The following is a 20,362-nucleotide window of genomic DNA, read 5'->3' on the forward strand; positions in this document are numbered from 1 at the left end:
CATTAAAAACAATAGAAGGCTATGCAATGTCCCTATTTAGATAGCTATGTGTGTGTTTATGTGTACATAAACTTATGGCTTTTTGTCATTTTATTGTTTTGCTTCTGCAGGAAAATTATATGTATATATGGTATACAGACATACTGTCATGGACTTCTGGCTTTTTATCATTTTATTGTTGTGATTCTTCAGGAAACCTGAAGATATAAATAAATATATATATGTATGTATACACACATACACAAAAAGGAAAATTATAATGAATGAAACAGTAAAAAAGGAATGAGGAAAAAGAAGACATATGGATGAAAAAAGGAGTTATAGGCAGAGTTGCCTATGTGCTTTATTAAAAGCCAAATGCTGGTGTGGATGAAAATGGTGATTTCCTGGTTTTCTGGATAGGATCTCATTACTTTAAACATTACGGTCATGTTTAGTGTGGAGAGGCTTTTGGGCTGCTTGTTGGTGATGTCTCATTATGTAATGACATATTTTGAACCTTGTATGTCACGTCCTGTGTGTTTGTTTGTGTGTGTGCATCCACATAATGCCCATATAATGACCATAGGCCTACTAACAATTTTCTACCCGTGTTTGTGTCCATGACAACATGCAAGTGTATATGAGTGTAAGCTTATGTTTATATGTGTGAATATGTAGTTATCTCAGTGTGCGCTTTTGGGTTCTCTGCTTATATGGAAAAGTTTAATTCCACCTTTGTGAATCAATAATACATCTCTATTAAGATCAATTGGGCTTTATTAGGGAACATATGCTGTGTTGCATGCAGTTCTGGCTATGTAATTAATGGGCTGGGTGGGCCAATAAAATTTGGGTCCTTTATGGTTGTGCTGATTGCTATGTTTAGGGCCTGAATTTCAATGAATGCCTCCCAAACATTACCACCCACTTGGGGGAGTATGTGCGTGCATGCGTAACTCTCTACATTTGCTTGCAGGAGGGGATGCTTGTGCATGTGCCCGTGTGTCGGCTGGAGGTGGCTTCTGCAATATAATTACTGCTCATAAATTACCCTTGAGATCTTTTTAACCCACTTATACTTTATTGTGATAATAATGATTAGAGACAGACGAAAAAGGCATTGATATGAGGGTTAGTTCGCAGGGCTTGGGTCAGTCTTCTGTCTTCAAACGAGCACATCTGCTCTGTTGTGAGATCCAGTTTGCAGTTTACAGTGATTTCTGTGTGAAACTTTGATGTTTGTTGTCACTCAGGTATGTCTAGTGTTAAATATGTATTGTCTGTTGACATTTAATGGTTGCAGTTTATCACGTTGGGATAATATAGGTGGTCAGATATTAATTACATTAATGAACCCATAATGAACCCATTTTGATGATCTACAGCTAGATATGCTTATGCTTAAATATATTATTTCACCTTTTCATTGTGTGGCAAGTTGCAAAACCACATGTAATTCGGTGAAATGCCCAAAAATACTTATTGTTAGATTTATTTTGAAAAATATGTAGATGTTGTGAATAACTGTGATTAACTTTACTGGTCAAGCTCACTGTTTGATTAGATTGATAGCCTGCAATATATGCTGAAGTAGAGATTTCGTCATTCGAAGTAAATTTTTTGTCATACGGTGTAATGCAAATTCTCTGTTACTCTGTCATCCATTATATTACAGTATCACTGTATAGATAGCAATTTGATAAATGAGGAATGTATAATAATTTAATGCATTTTTTTGTTGGTTACTGATTTATTTTAGATTTAGTTTCTAGGCACTGCAAAAAGTAAATGCAAAGCCAGTAACTAGAAAATAGTATCTTAATAATCAGAATAATAGCTTACCACTGTTTCTGAAAAGAGAGTCTACCAAGCTACCGTAAGCGTGCTTATTATTTTTCAACATCTGCTCCTGCTTTCATTTACTCAGGAATATTATTAAAACTAATTTAATGTTATATACTAATACTAAAAACATTTCAACACCAGTATTTTCTCCCTTTTTGGCAAAATGTCATTGAGCGAAACAAACCATCGTCATTCAGTGTAACAGATTTATTTTTATATTATTAAAATATTGAACAATTTTGTATAGTGATTATACTAATTTTTACTATATTTTGAAAGATTTTCACTTCCTTTCCACTTCCTATAAGACCTTCTCGCAGACATAGTGGCAAAGAGATAGTGGCAAAGTATAAAGATTTAAAATATTAATTAATTAGTATTTTGGTGCACACTGTGATCATTAAAATAGAATAAAATAGAATAATCTTTTAATATGTCATCAAATGATTCTTGTTCTAAATATGCCCTACAAAATTTTTGGGATATAATCTTGTTACATTATAAAATTGTTTCAAATTGTTTCACTGAATGCCATTTTAGTGGATGTCTTCTGTAAATCATGGTAAAAATATATGAAAGCCATTATTTTTTTGCTTAGAAAAAAATTAAATTACCCAGGACACATTCTAATGTGGAAAACCAAAATTTAAAGTGTAATAAACTTTTTTTAATGCTTGAAAACCTCATCTTTCACCCAGATTCATGGAATATAAAAGGTGAATTTTTGATGAATATACTAGCCACTCTTTTAAAAGTAATGAAAGTGGATGAGGATTGGGGGCTAACGTTTAAGTGAAATTAAAATGGTCTAGGTACATTAAGGCATTTTATTTAATTATGCTGTGTATTCTTTTCTGATAGAGAGAGCTGATCTTTTACTCTGCCTGCACTAGTGGTACTGCTGTAGCTTTTTTCTAATGAAATGTATACATCAGAAATGTTCTCCTGAGAGAGAGAGAGAGCGAAACTGGGATGTGAAGGAGGGGCAGCAAGGGAAAGGAAGAGAGAATGCTGAAGATAGTGAGAAATTGAAAGAAAGAGAGCCAGAGCTGTAACAGAACAACCTGGAGTCATTTGAGCGCTGCTAGAAGACTTCAGGAAACATGGATTCAATCTTTGTCTTCCACATCCCTTCGTGAGAAAGATAAAAATAAGGAAATAAAATGCTAGGAATGAATGAATATAGTAATAGCCACAGGAGGAAGCAGCAAGGATCTTTGCAATTATATGTGATAAGAAAAGGGGAATATGACATCAAAAATGCAGTTCCTAGAATGCCTACGCTCAGACTTTTGTTTACGAAGTCACTTTTTATTGATGCTTGTTTTTTGCTCTTCACAAAGTGAAGAATTATTAGCAAGTATACTTGCTATAAGTATACTTATACCCTATGGATGCAGTGTTATTAAAACTGGCTAATACCAATAAATTGATTATCATTTTTGTAAAAAGTGAATATATATAGTTTAAAAGTTTGGGGTCAGTAACATTTGCATTGATCAAAAGTGACAGTAAACACATTCATAATTTTACAAAAGATTTCAAAGAAATGCTGTACGTTTGGAATTTCTATTTAAAAGAATGTTCTACATAAAAGAATCCTGAAAAAATGTATCAAGGTTTCCACAAAAATATTAAGCAGCTCAACTGTTTTCACTATTGTTTATAGTAAGAAATGTTTGTTGAGGACCAACATATTGATTTCTGAAGGATCATGTGACACTGAAGGCTGGAGTAATGGCTGCTGAAAATTCAGCTTTGCCATCACAGGACTAATTACATTTTAAAAAAGAAAATTGTAATATTTCAAATATTTATTATGTAATATTTAACTAAGGCACAATGGTTTCACTTCATTAGAAGCCAGAGTCTTTTACATAATATTTACAATTCTTCAGTAAGGTGTTTTTGTCAAATGCCAGCCTCTGTATGGAACACAAGCATGTCCAGTTGGAATGTTGAGCAAGAGAGGGACAATGTTGAATGTCTTTTTAGTTTTGATTAGAAGAGAATGTCCAAGTCCAGAATTTTGCTAAATGTTGGTACTGGCAGTGGTCGATGCGGTGTGAGGATGGAGGATGGGTGTTATTCCGGGGTAGAGTTTAATCTCATGGGACTTTTGAGGGAGGAAGGGCAGGACGGAGAGCCTGGAATGTCTACAGTCTTTACCCCCATCTTTTTCAGTGACGATTCATCCGTAACAGAGATGGAGCGAGTGAAGCTTGGTCGCATTGTAGGAGCAGAGTCTGGGAAGCAGAGAAGAAAATCAGTTTTTGTCACAAGTGCTTCTGATTTAGCCTAACATGTTGCAAAAGTGTTGTTAGATGAGTCATGATGACTTCCATATTAATAATGAAATTGCATCTGCTGACTAAACTGTAACAGTTGTGATGCAGTATAAAACGTTCACCAACAGAGGGCAGTGTGGACACTGAGAGAGGACAGTGTGTTCACATTGTAAAATCTACATTACATTATCATTTATTCATTTGGCAGATGCTTTTATCCAAAGTGTGTATTCAGGCGGTACATTTTGACCAATTGCTCTTTTTTTCTTGGAAATCGAACCCATGACCTTGGCGTTGCTAGTGCCACACTATTGTTTAAGCTACAGGAAGGTAAAGGAAGCTAAAATCTGTTCACACTCAAATTTGAATCTGGAAATGTTATAATGAAAATGAATTAAAAATATTTATGGTTCTGCACTATTTCTAGACCATTAATGAAACAACCAAATTTGTGATAATGATTGATATATATATATATATATATATTTTTTTTTTCAGAATGTTCGGTGCATTATTGTTCTCTCAAGACTCACTCATTCATATTGCTGAAAAGGGTATTTTAATAGACTGCATTATTTAAAAATATATTAATGGACATTTTTAAAAAGGTTTCTCCAGGAATATTTTTTAGAATGTTTATCATACATTAAATTGAAAAATTCTACAGAATTGCTATTATTACTATAGTTATTATTGTTAATTTAAAGATATATGTATATTTTTGTATGTTGACTCTGTGTATGTAGACAGTGTATTGATATTATAATCATACTGTTGATTTTGCCATGAATAGCCATTGCTGCTGATATGATGTTAAATCATGAATAAGTCAATTCAGAATGTTCACTGCTGGTAATATAATTTCAGCATACCTGTGCAGGTAATGTCACTCTTAAGTTTGCTGTTGGTGTCCTCCTGCTGTTTTCTCTCGTACTCTCTCACCTGCTCGAGTGTCATTCCTGCATGCACAAATATTTGTTATGCATTTACTGTGTATTTGCGAAGAATGAAGATAGATGACGTACATGTCGAGTACCAAACAAGGGATCAGGAAGTCCGTAACTTTTTATGGTTAAAAATGATCCGAAATCAATATTTGAGCAAGTACATGACCAGCCAGTGTTCAAAACTATCGCCTTACTTTTTGCCCGATTCACAACGGTTAGCTTATAATAATGTTTTCTAATTTGAGCCACTCGTCAATCCATGCCACTGCCTGTCTGTGTCCCACCAACAGAATGTCACGAATGTTCTATGATGAATCATAACATGCCATAATATGACACATGATGGGATTACATGACTAAACAGCATGATGTAATGCATGGGATGTTATGGTCAGTACCCTGTGAATGAAGTCCTCTGTTCGTCCCTGGAAGCCGTAGACCTCAAAGCTACAGGTGACTCTCTTGTAGGAGCACATGATGGGTTTAGTGGTGTTCCTCCAGCCATCCACTAGGGGTCCCCGGCCTGTTTTCTGTGACACCCAGTTGCTCAGATCCTGTTTGTTTTAAGTACATACACATTACCTGCTGAGTGAGCAGATCATTGCTTGTTCTTGTGTGTGTGTGTGTGTGTGTGTGTTTCATGCTGCGCATGAATTACTGTGCAGGGTGGACATACATTTCACAGTGGATCATGTGGTGTCCCATTTTTAAAGCGTTAGAGGCACAAATCTTATGCTTTTGGTTGTGAGACCTTTTAGATATGTTTGATTAACTATTATCTAAAATTAACCTAAATGAACCTAGCATGAATAGTAGGTAGTATTATATTTTGGTATCAGAACTGTTTTAAATGAGTGGTTTTGTGGACTGTCTGCTTTTTTACAATGAAAATCTTTTAGTACATGATCTGTGGAATTGATATTCAGTTAACTGTCATACAAGCTGTTATGAATAATTAACTAATTTTAATGAGGAGAAATGTAATATTTAGATGTGTCCCTGTTGGTGCATGCATGATTTTCTCCTGTTACAAAGTGTAAAATTTCCTTAAAATTGTGACATAAGAAATAACATAATTTGGAATCTTTTAAAGCTTGACAAGTGAATAATTAGATTTTTTTCTCAATATTTATGCAAATTGTAATGTTGACTTCATTTATCAAGCTCAACCATTTAACTGTTATATTGTAACAATTGTCAAAGTTTTTTTTTTTTTTTTTTTTAATTAATAGGAAGTAAACATTTAGAAACTACAAACCAGCTTTTGGTCATAAACTAGCTAGCTCCTACTTTTACATATTTAGCATTGATTTAGTCTTTTAACAACTTGTAATAATATAATATAATATAATATAATATAATATTGGAACATTGATTCACCCATCCCTACTTGGTTTATCTCAGCTGTTTTTCTCATTGAAAACTTTAATCCTTTGGATTTGACTTTTTCCTAACTCGGCATATGACAGCAATGGATCTGAGGCTGCGCATGACTGAATCTGAGAGTGTAACATGGAAACATGCTTTCCTCTGGTGTATTGTTTGTCCACTGTAAAAGCAGCAGATTCAAACGAACTGTATCTCTAAGTAGAGCACACTGAGGAATGTGGTTTTTATGCAATGCTTGTCTTGAGGTTTTTGCTTCTGTACTTGTGTGCACAGACTCATATCTCTGTTGTGTCATTTAAATGCTAGCTTTGAAGACATTTGCACTGCTGTAAGGGCATAAAGACCAGGAGAACACAGTACACTTGATGCTTATTTGTGAGTCAAATTTGTTCACCATTCTGATCTGAACTGGGAATTTAATTCCAATTCAAATCTTGATCGATGATCATAGTACAGATTTGTATTTTAAATTTAAGGAAGTACAAGCAATTATATCTGCAGTAAGTGTTGTTTTTAATAATACATTTCATTTATAATAATTTTAAATTTATTATAAATAATTTAAAACATTAAATTATATTAACAATCAGTGTTTGAAATGCTACTTACATAAATTGTTTTCTGAAAACAATGTGACTGAAAAAAAATTGTAGTAGGGATTTTTAAACAAAACCAAAACAAACCCAGTGTGGAAAGATTTAATTTTTTTTACTGTTTGATTCTGCCTTTTATTTCTAAGTAAATCAGATAAATCACAACTACTTTTCTGTTGATTTTAATACACTACCAATATAAAGCCTGTTAAATAATTTAGATAAAACAACATGATGTCTTTAATGTTTATCTCAAAAATAAAATTTGGTCTTTTACTTATATAATTGCTTTATATTTTAGGAAGGGAGTCTCTCTCAAGGGGATCATTATATTTAGAGGGTCCTTTGCATCAAAAAGTTTGATGCAAAACCCCTGCTGTATGTCAAAATAAAACATGTTTTAATGTTCGTTTTAATGTGACAGCGCTCAGTTTAGACTCTGTTTAGTCTAATGAGCTGAGAAAAAAATGTAGCCTATACAGGGAGATAAATAGGCATAATTAGTCAAAATTAATCATTTATTTATGTTTTGACGAAACTTGTGTTGGACTAACGAAATTCCTCTAATGTAGATGCTGTTACATACATTCCTCTTCCTGCCATTCCAATTCAAATCCCAATTTAGCGTCCTGTGCCATGTGGCCAATTCAATTCACATTCCAACTCATGAAATTAAAATGAGCACACTCTTAAATTCTGAATTTTACCCAACCCAGATTTTATTTTGCCATGTATTTATACTTATATGAATATGTATGTACCTCTGCCTTCTTATAATGCTTGTCAGGGATTGGATCATTCAAAATATCCAAAAAGCAGACACTGTCCTTAGGAGTGGGGTCATCACCAAACACCTGCACAGGAGACATCAGACAGCATGGTCAGACAAATCCAACAATATACCAAAGAACATGCTGCTTTCTTATTCCAGCTAGTCCCTAATGTCCAAGTGAAAAATGACACTGCAACTTAAAGTTTTGTTAACACAGAAGAATACAAATGCACCAACTTCCGCATCTGATTGAAGACAATGGGAAGTTGTTTCAGTGCTCTGAGCGATCTTTATATAAAATACCACACAATGCAACCGGTTAAACATTCTGTAGCCCATTACAGAACCTTGACACACTACATAACACAAGACCGTAGGGCGTAGGCAGAGAGAATTAATGCAAAAAACATGGAAACAAAGAGTGCAAAATCAAGCCTACTATAGGCAGACTCGCGTGTCACGTGACCGTGTAATCGCAGCCTCTGCGATGGAAAAATCGCGTTATTTCATATCGCGATATTATCGCAAATGCAATTAATCGTTCAGCCCTACTGTACGGTATATATTTTCCCCTAAAACGTGCATATTAGTACCTTAAAGGTACATGTTAGTAACTTTTGAAAGGGTACCGCCCCAGTGACAGTTTTGTACCTGTTTTTTTTATTTTCTTTTACTTAGAATGTAGTATACATTTAAGTGTAACGTGTGTATGTGAATGAGGGTGTGTCTGCTGTTGTATGTGGAGAGAAAGTTGGGTCAGCTGGAAATTGTATCAATTACAAAGTATCAATAACAAAACTCTCCCGCCATCTCCCTCTCACTTTCTTTTTCACAGGCAGACTTGCTCGTAAATCTTTGAGCCGCTTTGTGGCAAGTTGGATCTTGTTTAAGTCGTATTTTTCATTTCTTAATAACAGAGAACTGCCTCTCTCTCTTTCTTTCACTGCATGCAAACACACACACCGCAAACCAGTAATAACTCAACTCATCACAATAAGTACGAAGTATAAACTCTGAATGACAACACAGCTAAATAAATTGTCTGTTTGTTCACTTTAAAGCAGGAGTATCTCATTACCTGAAGGACAGTTGTGTGTAAAAATGTAATCTAAATGTATAAAATTGAGAAATTAACTTGTCTACTCTAATATCTAACTGTATTTCTAATATTGAAGTTCTGTCCCCAATCTACTGAATGGTAGTGTAGCTGCGCTGAGCACCAAAAATAAAAATGTGGTATTCATTAACTGAAGGCACATCACAGTGAGTTCTGGTTTAAACTGCTCTGTTGATTTAAAGGGGTCATATGATGTGATTTCAATGTTTCTTTGAAGTGTTACAAGCTCTTGGTGCATAAAGAAGATCTGTAAAGTTGCAAAGACTAAAGTCTCAAATCTAAAGAGATATTCTTTATAAAAGTTAAGAGTCAACCACGCCTACCTAAAACAGCTCGTTCTAACACGCCCCCACATGTCTAAATGTTCACGCGAAGAAAGAAGGCATAACTTTTATTCTCGCTGTAGTATTGTTATTGCCGCCGCAGCCACGTCGTGAAGGCGCTGTGTGCTTCGTTGTGAAAGTGAAACTACTTTCTTTGGCCTTCCAAAAGAGGACGATATCGCTTCGTCATGCCTGGAGCTGATCCGTGCTGGTCGCTGAGGAAATACATCAACTTCGTGCTTTTGATCGCCGGATTGGCTTTCACCGTGGACGAAGTGGAGTCCAGCCTGGGGTCGTCACATGTAGTTGCCGCAAGCCCTCCGGACGCTTAAGGGACGTAACATTTCCGTCACACGCTTGAGGAATTCGGCCAATCACACAAAATAATGTTATTTTTAGCAACATCATATGACCCCTTTAAATACAAGAGACCTAGTTTTACTACACGTCTGAACAAAATGACCTATACCAGTAGTTTGAGGCCCTGCTTTAAAAGCATTGGTGTCGTATGTCACAGGAGGAAGGTGGAGTGTTTGGATCTTGCCTGACTGTTACTACTGAGTGCTTCAGAGACAGACACAAGCACAATGGCTGTTTACAAGGACACGGGAGCTAGATGTGCTGCTGATGAATCATCCTCCTTTAAGAGGATTATCTCCTGTAAGAACACACACTGTGTGCGAGTGTGTGTGTGTGTATGTATGTGTGTTGCCATCTCTCACTCACATTTTCACTGCAACCGTTGTCATTCTCAAAGCTCGTCTCAATCTTGACATGGAACCTCGGTAGGAAGGAACACTTTTGGAAGGAGTAAAGATATGAGAGAGAGTGAAGTGATTATGTTGTATGCTCAGTGGGCCAGTGAGCCCAGAGCAAACTGCATGAGTTTGAGCTGACATGTGAGAATACTTACCGTGTACTCTATAGCAAAACACCAGTGGACGGAGAAGGAGAGAGGAATGCAGAAGAGAAATATGGTGTTAGGTCACAGCTGGTTACTGGTGCATTGAACAGACAAGATGGATGTGCCATGTGATGGTACGTTAATATTCAAACACTGTTGTATTTATTATAACGTAATGCTTAAACTGACCTGTTATGGTGTAAGGGTAGAAGTTCCAGGCAGTTTCTGTGATATAAAAAGCCATGGGAACAAACTTTCTTATCCAGGTTGGCAGTTTGCTGAACAGAGACAAAAAGGGAAACATGAGAACATGCTATGACACAAGAGACATATTAAACAAAGACATAAACAGCCTGGGCTTAATCCAGCATGAATTTCCATGTGGGTATATGCTAGTTAGTGCTAATTTAGCTAGCATAATGCAGTAATGCACCATGCAGTTTAACAGTTGAACTTAGCTTGTGATCACAAGGAAAACTGTTCAAATTTATCATCCATCGAAATCTTTCTGGTGAAGTTGGTGGACAAAAAAATTCTTAGTAGTTTAAAAGCCTAGTGGAGCGTTTTATATTTGTGACCCTGGACCACAAAACCAGTCTTAAGTCGCTGGGGTATATTTGTAGCAATAGCCCAAAATACATTGTATGGGTCAAAATTATTGATTTTTCTTTTATGCCAAAAATCATTAGGATATTAAGTAAAGGTCATGTTCCATGAAGATATTTTGTAAATTTCCTACTGTAAATATATTAAAACTTAATTTTTGATTAGTAATATGCATTGCTAAGAACTTAATTTGGACAACTTTAAAGGCGATTTTCTCAATATTTAGATTTTTTTCAATATTCTAAAATTTTTTTTAATTTTCGAAAAATTGACCCTTATGACTGGTTTTGGGGTCCAGGGTCACATTTCTCTATGCACAGTGTATTTGGACACTTCTGTTATACTTAAAGATGTGTGTTATAAATAATGTTCATTTTATTACCATTAGTTCATGATTTACTCTACAACTGGTATCATGAACTAACAATGAACTATACTTTTACAGCATTTATTAATCTAGATTAATGTTAATTACTACATTATCTTGATTGATGTTAATTTCTAATATAAATTTTCAGCATTTCAAGTTGTATGAATTAACATTAGTGTATTATGAAGAAATATTAATTAACAGTGTATAATTGTATATTTAAAAGTTAACATAAACCTAGATTAAGAAATGCTGTAAAATATTGATACCTAATGTATTAACTAATTTCAACAAATTAAACCTTGATGTAAAGTGTTAAAACATGAACATACTAAAATTATAAATAATATGCAGTTGTGGTAAAAATGCTCACTGATGCCCCAGAAGGAAACACGATGCATTGTAGGGAGCAGTCGTGGCCTAATGGTTAGAGTCTTACTTCTAACCCAAAGGTTGCAGGTTTGAGTCTCGGTACCGGCAGGGATTGTAGGTGGGAGGAGTGAATGTACAGCGCTCTCTTCCACTGAGGTGAGACCCTTGAGCAAGGCACCAAACCCCCAACTGCTCCCCGGGCGCCGCAGCAGAAAATGGCTGCCCTTTGCTCCGGGTGTGTGTTCATGGTGTGTGTATGTGCTCACTACTCACTGCTGTGTGTGTGCACTTGGATGGGTGAAATGCTGAGCACAAATTACGAGTATGGGACACCATATTTGGCTTCACGTCACTAAGAGTAAATTGATCAGGGTAAATTGAATTTATTTTGTCTTCTGGGAAACATGTAAGTATCTTCTGTAGTTTCTGAAGGGAAGTACTAAATGAAAAAATATGATATTTAGGAAAAATATGAAAAATGTACACATCTTTATTCTGTTCAAAAGTTTTCACCCCTGGCTCTTAATGCATCATGTTTCCTTCTGGAGCATCAGTGAGCATTTGAACCTTTTGTAATAGTTGCATATGATTCCCTCAGTTGTCCTGATGGATCTCAAAGTCATATATTCATTGTTGGAAAGGGTTCAAATACGCCCAAAAAAATGCTGGAAAACCAAAGAATTTGTGAGACCTGAAGGATTTTTTCTGAAGAACAGTGGGCAGTTTAACAGTTCAGGACAAACAAATGACTCATGAACAACTATCACAAAACAAAACAAAAAACAAAAAAAAAACGGATCATCCTGGTAACAAGTATTACAGTATACACAGTAATAAGTATCAATCATAACATATGTAAACTTTTGAAAGGGGTAATTTTTATAAATTCAACTCTTGTGTTTTCTCTTGTGGACTATATGTAAACGTCTTTTATGTGAAATATCTTATTCAGGTCAGTACTAAATAAAAAATAACATACATTTTTGAATGATCCCTCTTATTTTGCTAAAATAATGAACATTTTGCAGATACTGCAAAGTGTATGTACAATTTTGACCACAACTGTATATTGCTATATGACAGTGACAGGACAAACTTTTAGATTTTAAATGACAAAACAATATATACAATATCACTCCAAAGTTTGGGGTCAGTAAGATTTCTTTGTGAAGAAATTAATACTTTTATTCAGCAAGAAGGCATAAAATCAATCAAAAGTTATCAAATGTTACATAATGTTCTTTCCATTTATCAGAGAATCGTGAAAAAAAAATTCTATTTTTTAAAATTTATTTCAACATTGATAATAATAAGAAATGTTTCTCAAGCACCAAATCAGCATATTAGAATGATTTCTAAAGGATCATGTGACACTGAATACTGGAATAATGACTGCTGAAAAATCAGCTTTACCATCACAGGAATTAATTACATTTTAAAATATATTAAAATGGATTAAAATTTTGCAATATTACTGTTTTTACTGTATATTAATCAAATGAATGCCTTGTTGAGTGTAAGAGACGTCTTTAAAAAAAAAAGAATTGTGGTATATATTGTTCAGCGGTTAACAAGTTGAAAAAACGCTCTGAGAAAATGTCTTGCATTATTTGTTTGCAGTTGCTGTTTGTTTTGATATTTTGTATCTTGTGTAATGCCAGTCATTTAAAGTTTGTCCAAAGTGTCCAGATACTTTTTTGGGCTACTGAAGAGGTGCATATGTGCTTGTGTTTTGGGTTAGGATGTCAAACCGCCATCACAATAGCTATAACGCTCACTTCCAGAGGTGTCTGGTGCCATCTGTCCCTTACAAAAACACAGTCAGAGTCCAAGAAACCCCACTACAGAGAGAGCGAGAGCGAGAGAGATAATGAACTCAGCACTGTAAGATAAGGCAGCACAGACAGCGCTTGAGATTTACAGCCTGAGGACTTGAGTGATGGATGGATGGACAGAGGATGAGAAGAGAGGGGTGGAGAAGAGAAGAAGTAGATCATTCACGGTCAGCCAGTTGTGTCGAGCGCCACGCGTTCTCACACTCTCTCTTTCCCATTCCTGAAGTGACAGACATTTCCACAGTGTGTCCCACGGAACAGCACATTCCCACCAATTATCTGCCATTACATTACAATCCTTGGACGCTTGTATCTTGACAATACAAGTTAAATTATTCATAATTACAATGCAGCAGTTCAGCGTGATGTACTTGTAAACAGCATATAATGATCTCGTCTGCGGTAATATCAGCATTTGAATTAGACTCACATGCTCCACGATAAGATTTATTTGACCATAAGGAACTAATGCTCTGCCCTTTTGGTCTTTGCTAACACGTTAATGGCTTGAAATTTTTTTTTACTGCTAGACGTGCAGTAATTCATATTCACGACAGCATCTAATGACAGTGTGTGTGTGTGTGTTTTGTCCTTGTAGGGCGAGAGTGTAAAGAACACAAGAAAACAGGCAATTACTATAAGTGTGTGTGCATGTTCACGGCGTGGGATGATATCAGACTGAATGTGTACATGATCTTCTGTTGATGTGTAATTCTGCTTGAAGTCCGACAGGAAGAGACAAGGTGTTTTTGGAGGGAAAGTGAGCGATGGACGGAGCTCTGCTGCATGCGTAAAGGTTTTAGCCGCAGTCATCAATAATAGCTGATCGCTGGCACGTTGGCAGGTGGGTGATGTAAACCATGAAAGAAACAGAATCGCTTATGCGTGCATGTGTGTGTGTGTTTGTGTGTGTGTGTGTGCGATCTCACCTGTTGAGGTAGATGCGTTTCTCTGTGATCTGTCCGGCTCCGTGTTTGGGGTCTGTGCAGGGTTCATTACGGACGACCTCCACCCCTTCGCCTCCCCCGCTTTGCTCACTGCTGTGCTTGCTGATCATGTATAACTGGCCGATCTTGTACTTAGGAAGAGAGAAAGAAATTGCTGACCTCTGTTTGTGACCTTATATGTTTCATTTATCTTTTTTTTTTTTGGACTTGCTTTATAGCTGGGTTGAGCAAAATTCTAAGAAATGACTCACTTTCAGCTCATGAGCTGGAATGTGAATTGAATTGGCCATATGAATGTTAAATTAGAATTGAAATCGGAATGACAGGAAGTTGAATTCTCAGAATTCAAAGAAATGTATCCAGTGTAAGTTTTGAGACAAACCATAAATATTTACATCATTGTTTTTGACTAATTATGACAATTTATTCCCTTATATGTATAAAATATAATATATAATAGACATATTTTTCAATGCTGTCAAATTAAGCCAAATAGTATATATAGGAAATTGTGTTCTTCCATAATGATTCATGAAATGTAACATATAAATATAACATCTATAAATTAAATATTTAAATGAAATTGTATAAAATTTCTATATGTGCTGTTTTGCTATAAGGCTTTGATTATTAATGTAATATAACATTTTGTTGTATGTTATGATATGTGCTAACATGAAAATGCAAAAATGTTTATGGGCAATTTTTTTCTGAAAATAAAAAGTAATATTAACAGTATAAAAAATGTCATGATTTTGAAGCTTTTGAGAATGTCTTCCATGATCCATGAAATGAAATACAGTATTAGTGTATAATATTAAAATATACATAATGTAAAATATTATAAAAATGTATATAATATATATTTTAAAAAACATATTTAATTTACATATTTTAAAAGGATTATTAACAAAATTATGAAGTTCATGAGTTTAAAACTCCCATAAATACCAAACCCTTCCACTTAAACATCACTCTTTGTCATCGAGTGTTTGATCTCTCATCTGCCATATGTTTTGTTTTGTTTTTGTTTTGTTCTCTAAAGACTAAAGTGTTCTGGATACATAATTATTCCCGCATATGGGGAAGTCGTGGCCTAATGGTTAGAGAGTCGGACTCGCAACCCAAAGGTAGCGGGTTCCTGAAAAACTGTGTTGGCAGTACTGACAAGGTTCCCGCTGTTTTTCTGAGGACTAATTCTTTTGCAATCTGTTAATGTGAAAACTCACTCCAACAATCATTGTCACCGATGATGACGACAGACAGAGACCTTGTGAGGCTTGGAGAAAAATGCTGTCTGTACGCACAACAGAGCTTCTCCAGAAAAAGGGGGTGGTGCTCCTGTCTGGAAACTATGCGGTGTAGTGCTGATGTAGACCATAGACGAATTCTGAGGCAGACTTTATGTCAGGTGTGCTTGTGTGGACTTGTCTGATCTGAACGAGCACAAGTTGGCTACTCGAAGGTAAAACATAGACTAAACAATCCCTGGCCCCCTTGTAGAAATCCCAAGCTGTTTGTGGTTAAAGGCCTTTGTGTTTTGTTCCTAGCCTTGAGGTGAATAACTCCCTCCTGCCTTCAAAATGAAAGGACATAACTGGTCAGACCCGTTTAGGTAAAGAAAACGGCTGAAATGGAGAGATTATGTAATACAACCCACAGACATGTACACAGAACTACATTAAGGTTTCATCTGCGTAAACAGAGTGGAATAAAAATCTTTTTAAGGTTTACTTTCATACACACTAATCATAGGGACAGCTGCTGTACACACAAACATATGGACGCACTCCCAAACATGTTAAAAGTTACAAACTTACCTCATCGACAGTGAGCGGCATGCATATCCGGTATTCTTTCATCAACATGGTTTGGTTTAAATGGGTTTTGTTTTATCCTTTTGTCTTTCTTTTTTTTCTGTTTCTCTTAACCGTCTGTTTCCTATTTTCAAACTGTGTCAGCGTTTGAAACTGTCAAGCGGTTTCCGTAAAGCAGTGTTGCACCCCTCTTCCTCTCTCACTTTACTGATGTCAAAGCTGGTCCTGTAAACTCTGCCAATGTGTAGCCGCCGTGTTTATTTTATTGTTCTCATAGTCTCTCTGTCTTTTTGTCTGTCTTTCCTTCTTTCCTGGCTCTCTGTATCATGAATGTACTCGCTTCCTTAGCATTCAGTTCTTCCGTTCTGTTTTTAATTTATGTTTTAATGTGATATTGCAGAGATAAGAGCAAAAATGAAGCTTCCTCTCTCTACTTCTGAAGTAGAGTAGAGTGTCAAAGAAGAAAACAGACTGCAGTTTTCATGTGTAACCTTGCCATGTTCTTAGCCCCTCCCTCTTCCCTCCCCTCTTCTCCGTTCTGTGTGCATTCTTTTCTTGTGTGCTTATCTTTATTCTTTCTCTCCTCCCTCACTCATTGCACCCCTTCCATCCTCTACCTGACTTTACTTTCCTCTGTTGATTTTCCAGCACAATACCAGCTCTCCATCTTTTTCATCTATTGTACTCACAGTCCTAGTTTCATTTTCTCTCTCTGGTTTTTGTCCTGCTCTCTTTATATATCAGTATAACTTCACTTTGCCCCAGATTAAACAACCACACTTTGTTTACAATACAAAATGCACTGACCTGTAGTCTGTAGTGTCCTTTCTGCCAGGCAGAAAATTTGTGTGCGTGTGAGAGGTTTACACTACTGTTCCAAATTCAACAAGATTTGTTTTTGGAATGAAATTAATACTTTTATTCAGCAAGGATGAATTAAACTGATAGTAAAGTACTGACAGTAAAGACTTTTATATTGTTAGAAAATATTTCTATTTCAAATAATCCTGTTCTTTTTAACTTTCTATTCATCAAAGAATCGTAAAAAAATGTTTCCAAAAAAAAGTAGCCCAACTGTCTTCATCGTTAATATTAATAAGAAATTTTTATTTTATGTTTCTGATGGGTCATGTGACACTAAGGACTGGATTAATGGCTATTGAAAATTCAGCTTTAAAATCATAGGAATAAATTACATCGTAAAATATTTTAAAGTAGAAAGTGGTTATTTTAAATTGTAATAATATTTCTCAATATTAGTGTTTTTACTGTATTTTTGGATCAAATAAATGTAGTCGTTGTTTACATAAGATACTTCTTTCAAGAACTTTTAAAACATCTTACAGACCCAAAACATTTGATATTAAATGGTGTCTTAAAGAAAAAATCTAAAAATGTAAAGGATTGCATGAAATGACAAAGTCATAAATGTCAGTGTGGTACAATTTTAATGATACTGTAATTAAGAAAACTATATTAAAAGAACTAGATTTGAAAGTAAAAAGAAGGCAATTTGTCATGATATTTTTTTTTCTCAAGAAACCGCTTCACTGCTTATTATTTGAAATAGATTTGTCTGCATAATCGAAGTCATGTGGTGCAACTGACATGTAAAAACATGCATGAAAAAATAAAACAGGAAATCATATAGAGGACATAATTGTCAAGGTCAATAATTCTCTTAAAATACCAGATAATTTGACCTTTAAATGACAAGACAGCTCAGTTTGTAAAGTGTCATGTGGTGTGACTCAATGATATTTATGAATATAATATTTAAAGATACTTTTTGTGTTGAAAAATAAATGTAAAAACATTTTTGTGTACACTCCCATATATTTGTGATGTAAGGACAAAGTTGTATTACTTTTTACTTGATGCTTATTCCACATGACATTTTAGACTCAATACATTTGTTTATTTTTTCTTGAGAATGGTATAAAAGTTGAGGGTTGGGTTTAGAGGTAGTGGATAGGGAATCAGAAATATCATTAGCTCAGCATAAAAACAGTAGAAGTCTATAGGAATTCCACACTATGATGGAAAAACAAACCTGTGTGTGAATTTTATCAGAGGTGGTTGCAGGGCACTCACACACCTCCTTGGAGTCCATGGTGCTCATCTGATTAAAGATTACCTCAAGTACAGGAGAGAGGTAATTAAGCATTACAGGAGGAAGTCTATGAAATTCCTCATCTCCCCCATACTCTCACTCAGCAGATCCAGCCCCCATTTGTAATTTGAATGCCCTCAGCAATGCATAATAGTTTTCTGCTCTGGTGATTTTGGTTTCACTGTGAACTGCCCTGTTTTCTTTTTTTAGCATAACTATGTTGTCTTCTCAAAGCACAATAGTTTTACACCTTCAATCCTCAAACAAAAGGAACCGGCTAAGCTTCTGAGCGAATGGTAATGTTTTTTGGTTTCTGTTCTGTTCAGTTGTTTTATCAGCTTAACTTGAAATGCAGGGCGGGCACTTTGTTCTGTGCATTGGTTTGGATGTTGATTGGATTTTGAGATGCAGGCGTTGCAAACGAATGCAGATGAACCTGTGTTCTGGGTTAAATGCAAGTTAAGCTCAATTAACTCATCCCCCCTCCACACACACTAAAATTATATTAACACACATATGTGACCCTGGACCACAAAACTAGTCATAAGGGTCATTTTTTTTTTGGTTTGGCGCAGCTCGTCAGTGAACAACGGCTCTATGTAGTTAATGCTGCTCAATGTGAAAGCCCGCAGGTGATGGAGATTTACCGCTGATTACAGAACCGGCTTTACTGATAAGATGCGCGTTAAACATCGCATGCGATTTATCGTGCAGCCCTAATTGTAAGCCAGATTTGTATTTTAAAGAAAAGGTGGGACAAGTGGAAATTCATTTTTTGTGGTAATCAGCATCATGCCACAAATGCTGTGGATTGAGCTTAACTAGTACCGAACCCTGAATACCAGAACAATGTACAATTCATAATGGCTGGAGTGCTGCATCTTTAGCCAGCTGAGAGCACTGATTGGTTGGGCCTGTTAACTGATATATCTGAGATCTAGCACACACTGGGATAAAGCCCAAACCCCCGGTGTTCTGGATGATGAAGGGCTTTTCAGTCTTCTCATCGAATCTCTAGCCAACCCTGTCGAATACTCGAGAAAGAGAAAGAGGGGTCTTGAAACATGTGGCATCATGCCATCATTAGCCGTGGATGAAGCTGTTCGGTGAGAGTAATACTGTTTAAATGGAAATGTAAGTGATCAGAGAAATGACCTCAGGGACTGAAGGCTCTCATGGCTTCCATCAGCTCTGTCTGAACCCTCCAACTGTACTGTACAAACACAAGCGAGGAGCCTTAAAAAAAAGAATTATTCATACAAACTCTTAAATATTCACAAATGCAGATACTTGAAAACGGTCATCTGCCCGTGCACTTGTTACGTTAATTAGCTCAGGATTACAATGGCCATCATTTTATCGCCCATGAAAACGAATGTGACCTACTGTATGCTTTTTTTTCTTTGCTGAAAGCTTAATTTCGAGTCTACATTTAACACAAGCCCAGTCAGAAACAGGGTTCAGTTTCACTGGAAGGAAAAAAAAAATCTTTAAGAGGAAGAAAATGTATTCAAGAAATGAAATGTAGTGGATTTGAATGGAGATGTTCTGCGAGAGCACCGTAAAGGATTAGCCCTATTCTTCTCAGAAGGTCGCTGACAGCTATTGCGCAAAAGTACTTGGTTATTTTCTATTACAGCTTGGACCGAGAAAAAATTCAATCGTCGTCGAGGTCTCCCAGTGTGAAAAGAAAGTCTGTGTGGCACTGCTGAATAGGGCTCTCACTCTCTCCATCTTCCCTCAGGCAGTCTATCTCTTTAGTTCTCCTGTTAGCTTCCTCTGCACTTCTCCCTCGTGTCTGCTTGTTTTATCCGACACTAATGCCAGATGCCATGTCATAGTCCGTATTATTATCCCAAGGCCTGTACGAGCCTTCAATATGATTCCTATAAGGCCCTGCGTGTGCCTCTGGGGCTGCTGCTCGATTCCTCCATCTACTATTTACTTGATTAAATGGGATTTTTCTTTATCAACTCTAATCAATCTTGGTGAGTAGACGAAGAGAGAATGAAAAAAACGCCAACAGAGAGAGAAAAAGAGGAATCGAGAGCGAGGGCAGGAGGGAGCGTAGCCTTTGCATTCCCCAATCTGATTTGATGGGATTTACTTGTGACTATCAATGTTTACTCATCTGTTGTACTC

General features: G+C 36.0%; 1 protein-coding gene across 1 annotated transcript; it reads right to left on the reverse strand.

Annotated features, from left to right (window-relative positions):
• Positions 1-3,661: 3,661 nt before the first annotated feature.
• On the reverse strand, positions 3,662-16,802 carry LOC107737922 (cytoplasmic phosphatidylinositol transfer protein 1-like). Its single transcript, XM_016549563.1, has 10 exons — positions 16,111-16,802; positions 14,273-14,421; positions 10,350-10,438; positions 10,170-10,177; positions 9,983-10,054; positions 7,806-7,898; positions 5,461-5,616; positions 5,307-5,367; positions 4,988-5,080; positions 3,662-4,073 (listed from the first exon to the last, which is right to left on the reverse strand). The coding sequence occupies exons 1-10, from the start codon at positions 16,156-16,158 to the stop codon at positions 3,913-3,915; spliced, it is 930 nt and encodes a 309-aa protein (XP_016405049.1). The 5' UTR covers positions 16,159-16,802; the 3' UTR covers positions 3,662-3,912.
• Positions 16,803-20,362: the final 3,560 nt, after the last annotated feature.

The sequence above is a fragment of the Sinocyclocheilus rhinocerous genome, unplaced genomic scaffold (assembly GCF_001515625.1).
Source record: "Sinocyclocheilus rhinocerous isolate Xijiao unplaced genomic scaffold, SAMN03320098_v1.1 scaffold4662, whole genome shotgun sequence".
NCBI classification, from domain to species: Eukaryota; Metazoa; Chordata; class Actinopteri; order Cypriniformes; family Cyprinidae; genus Sinocyclocheilus; species Sinocyclocheilus rhinocerous.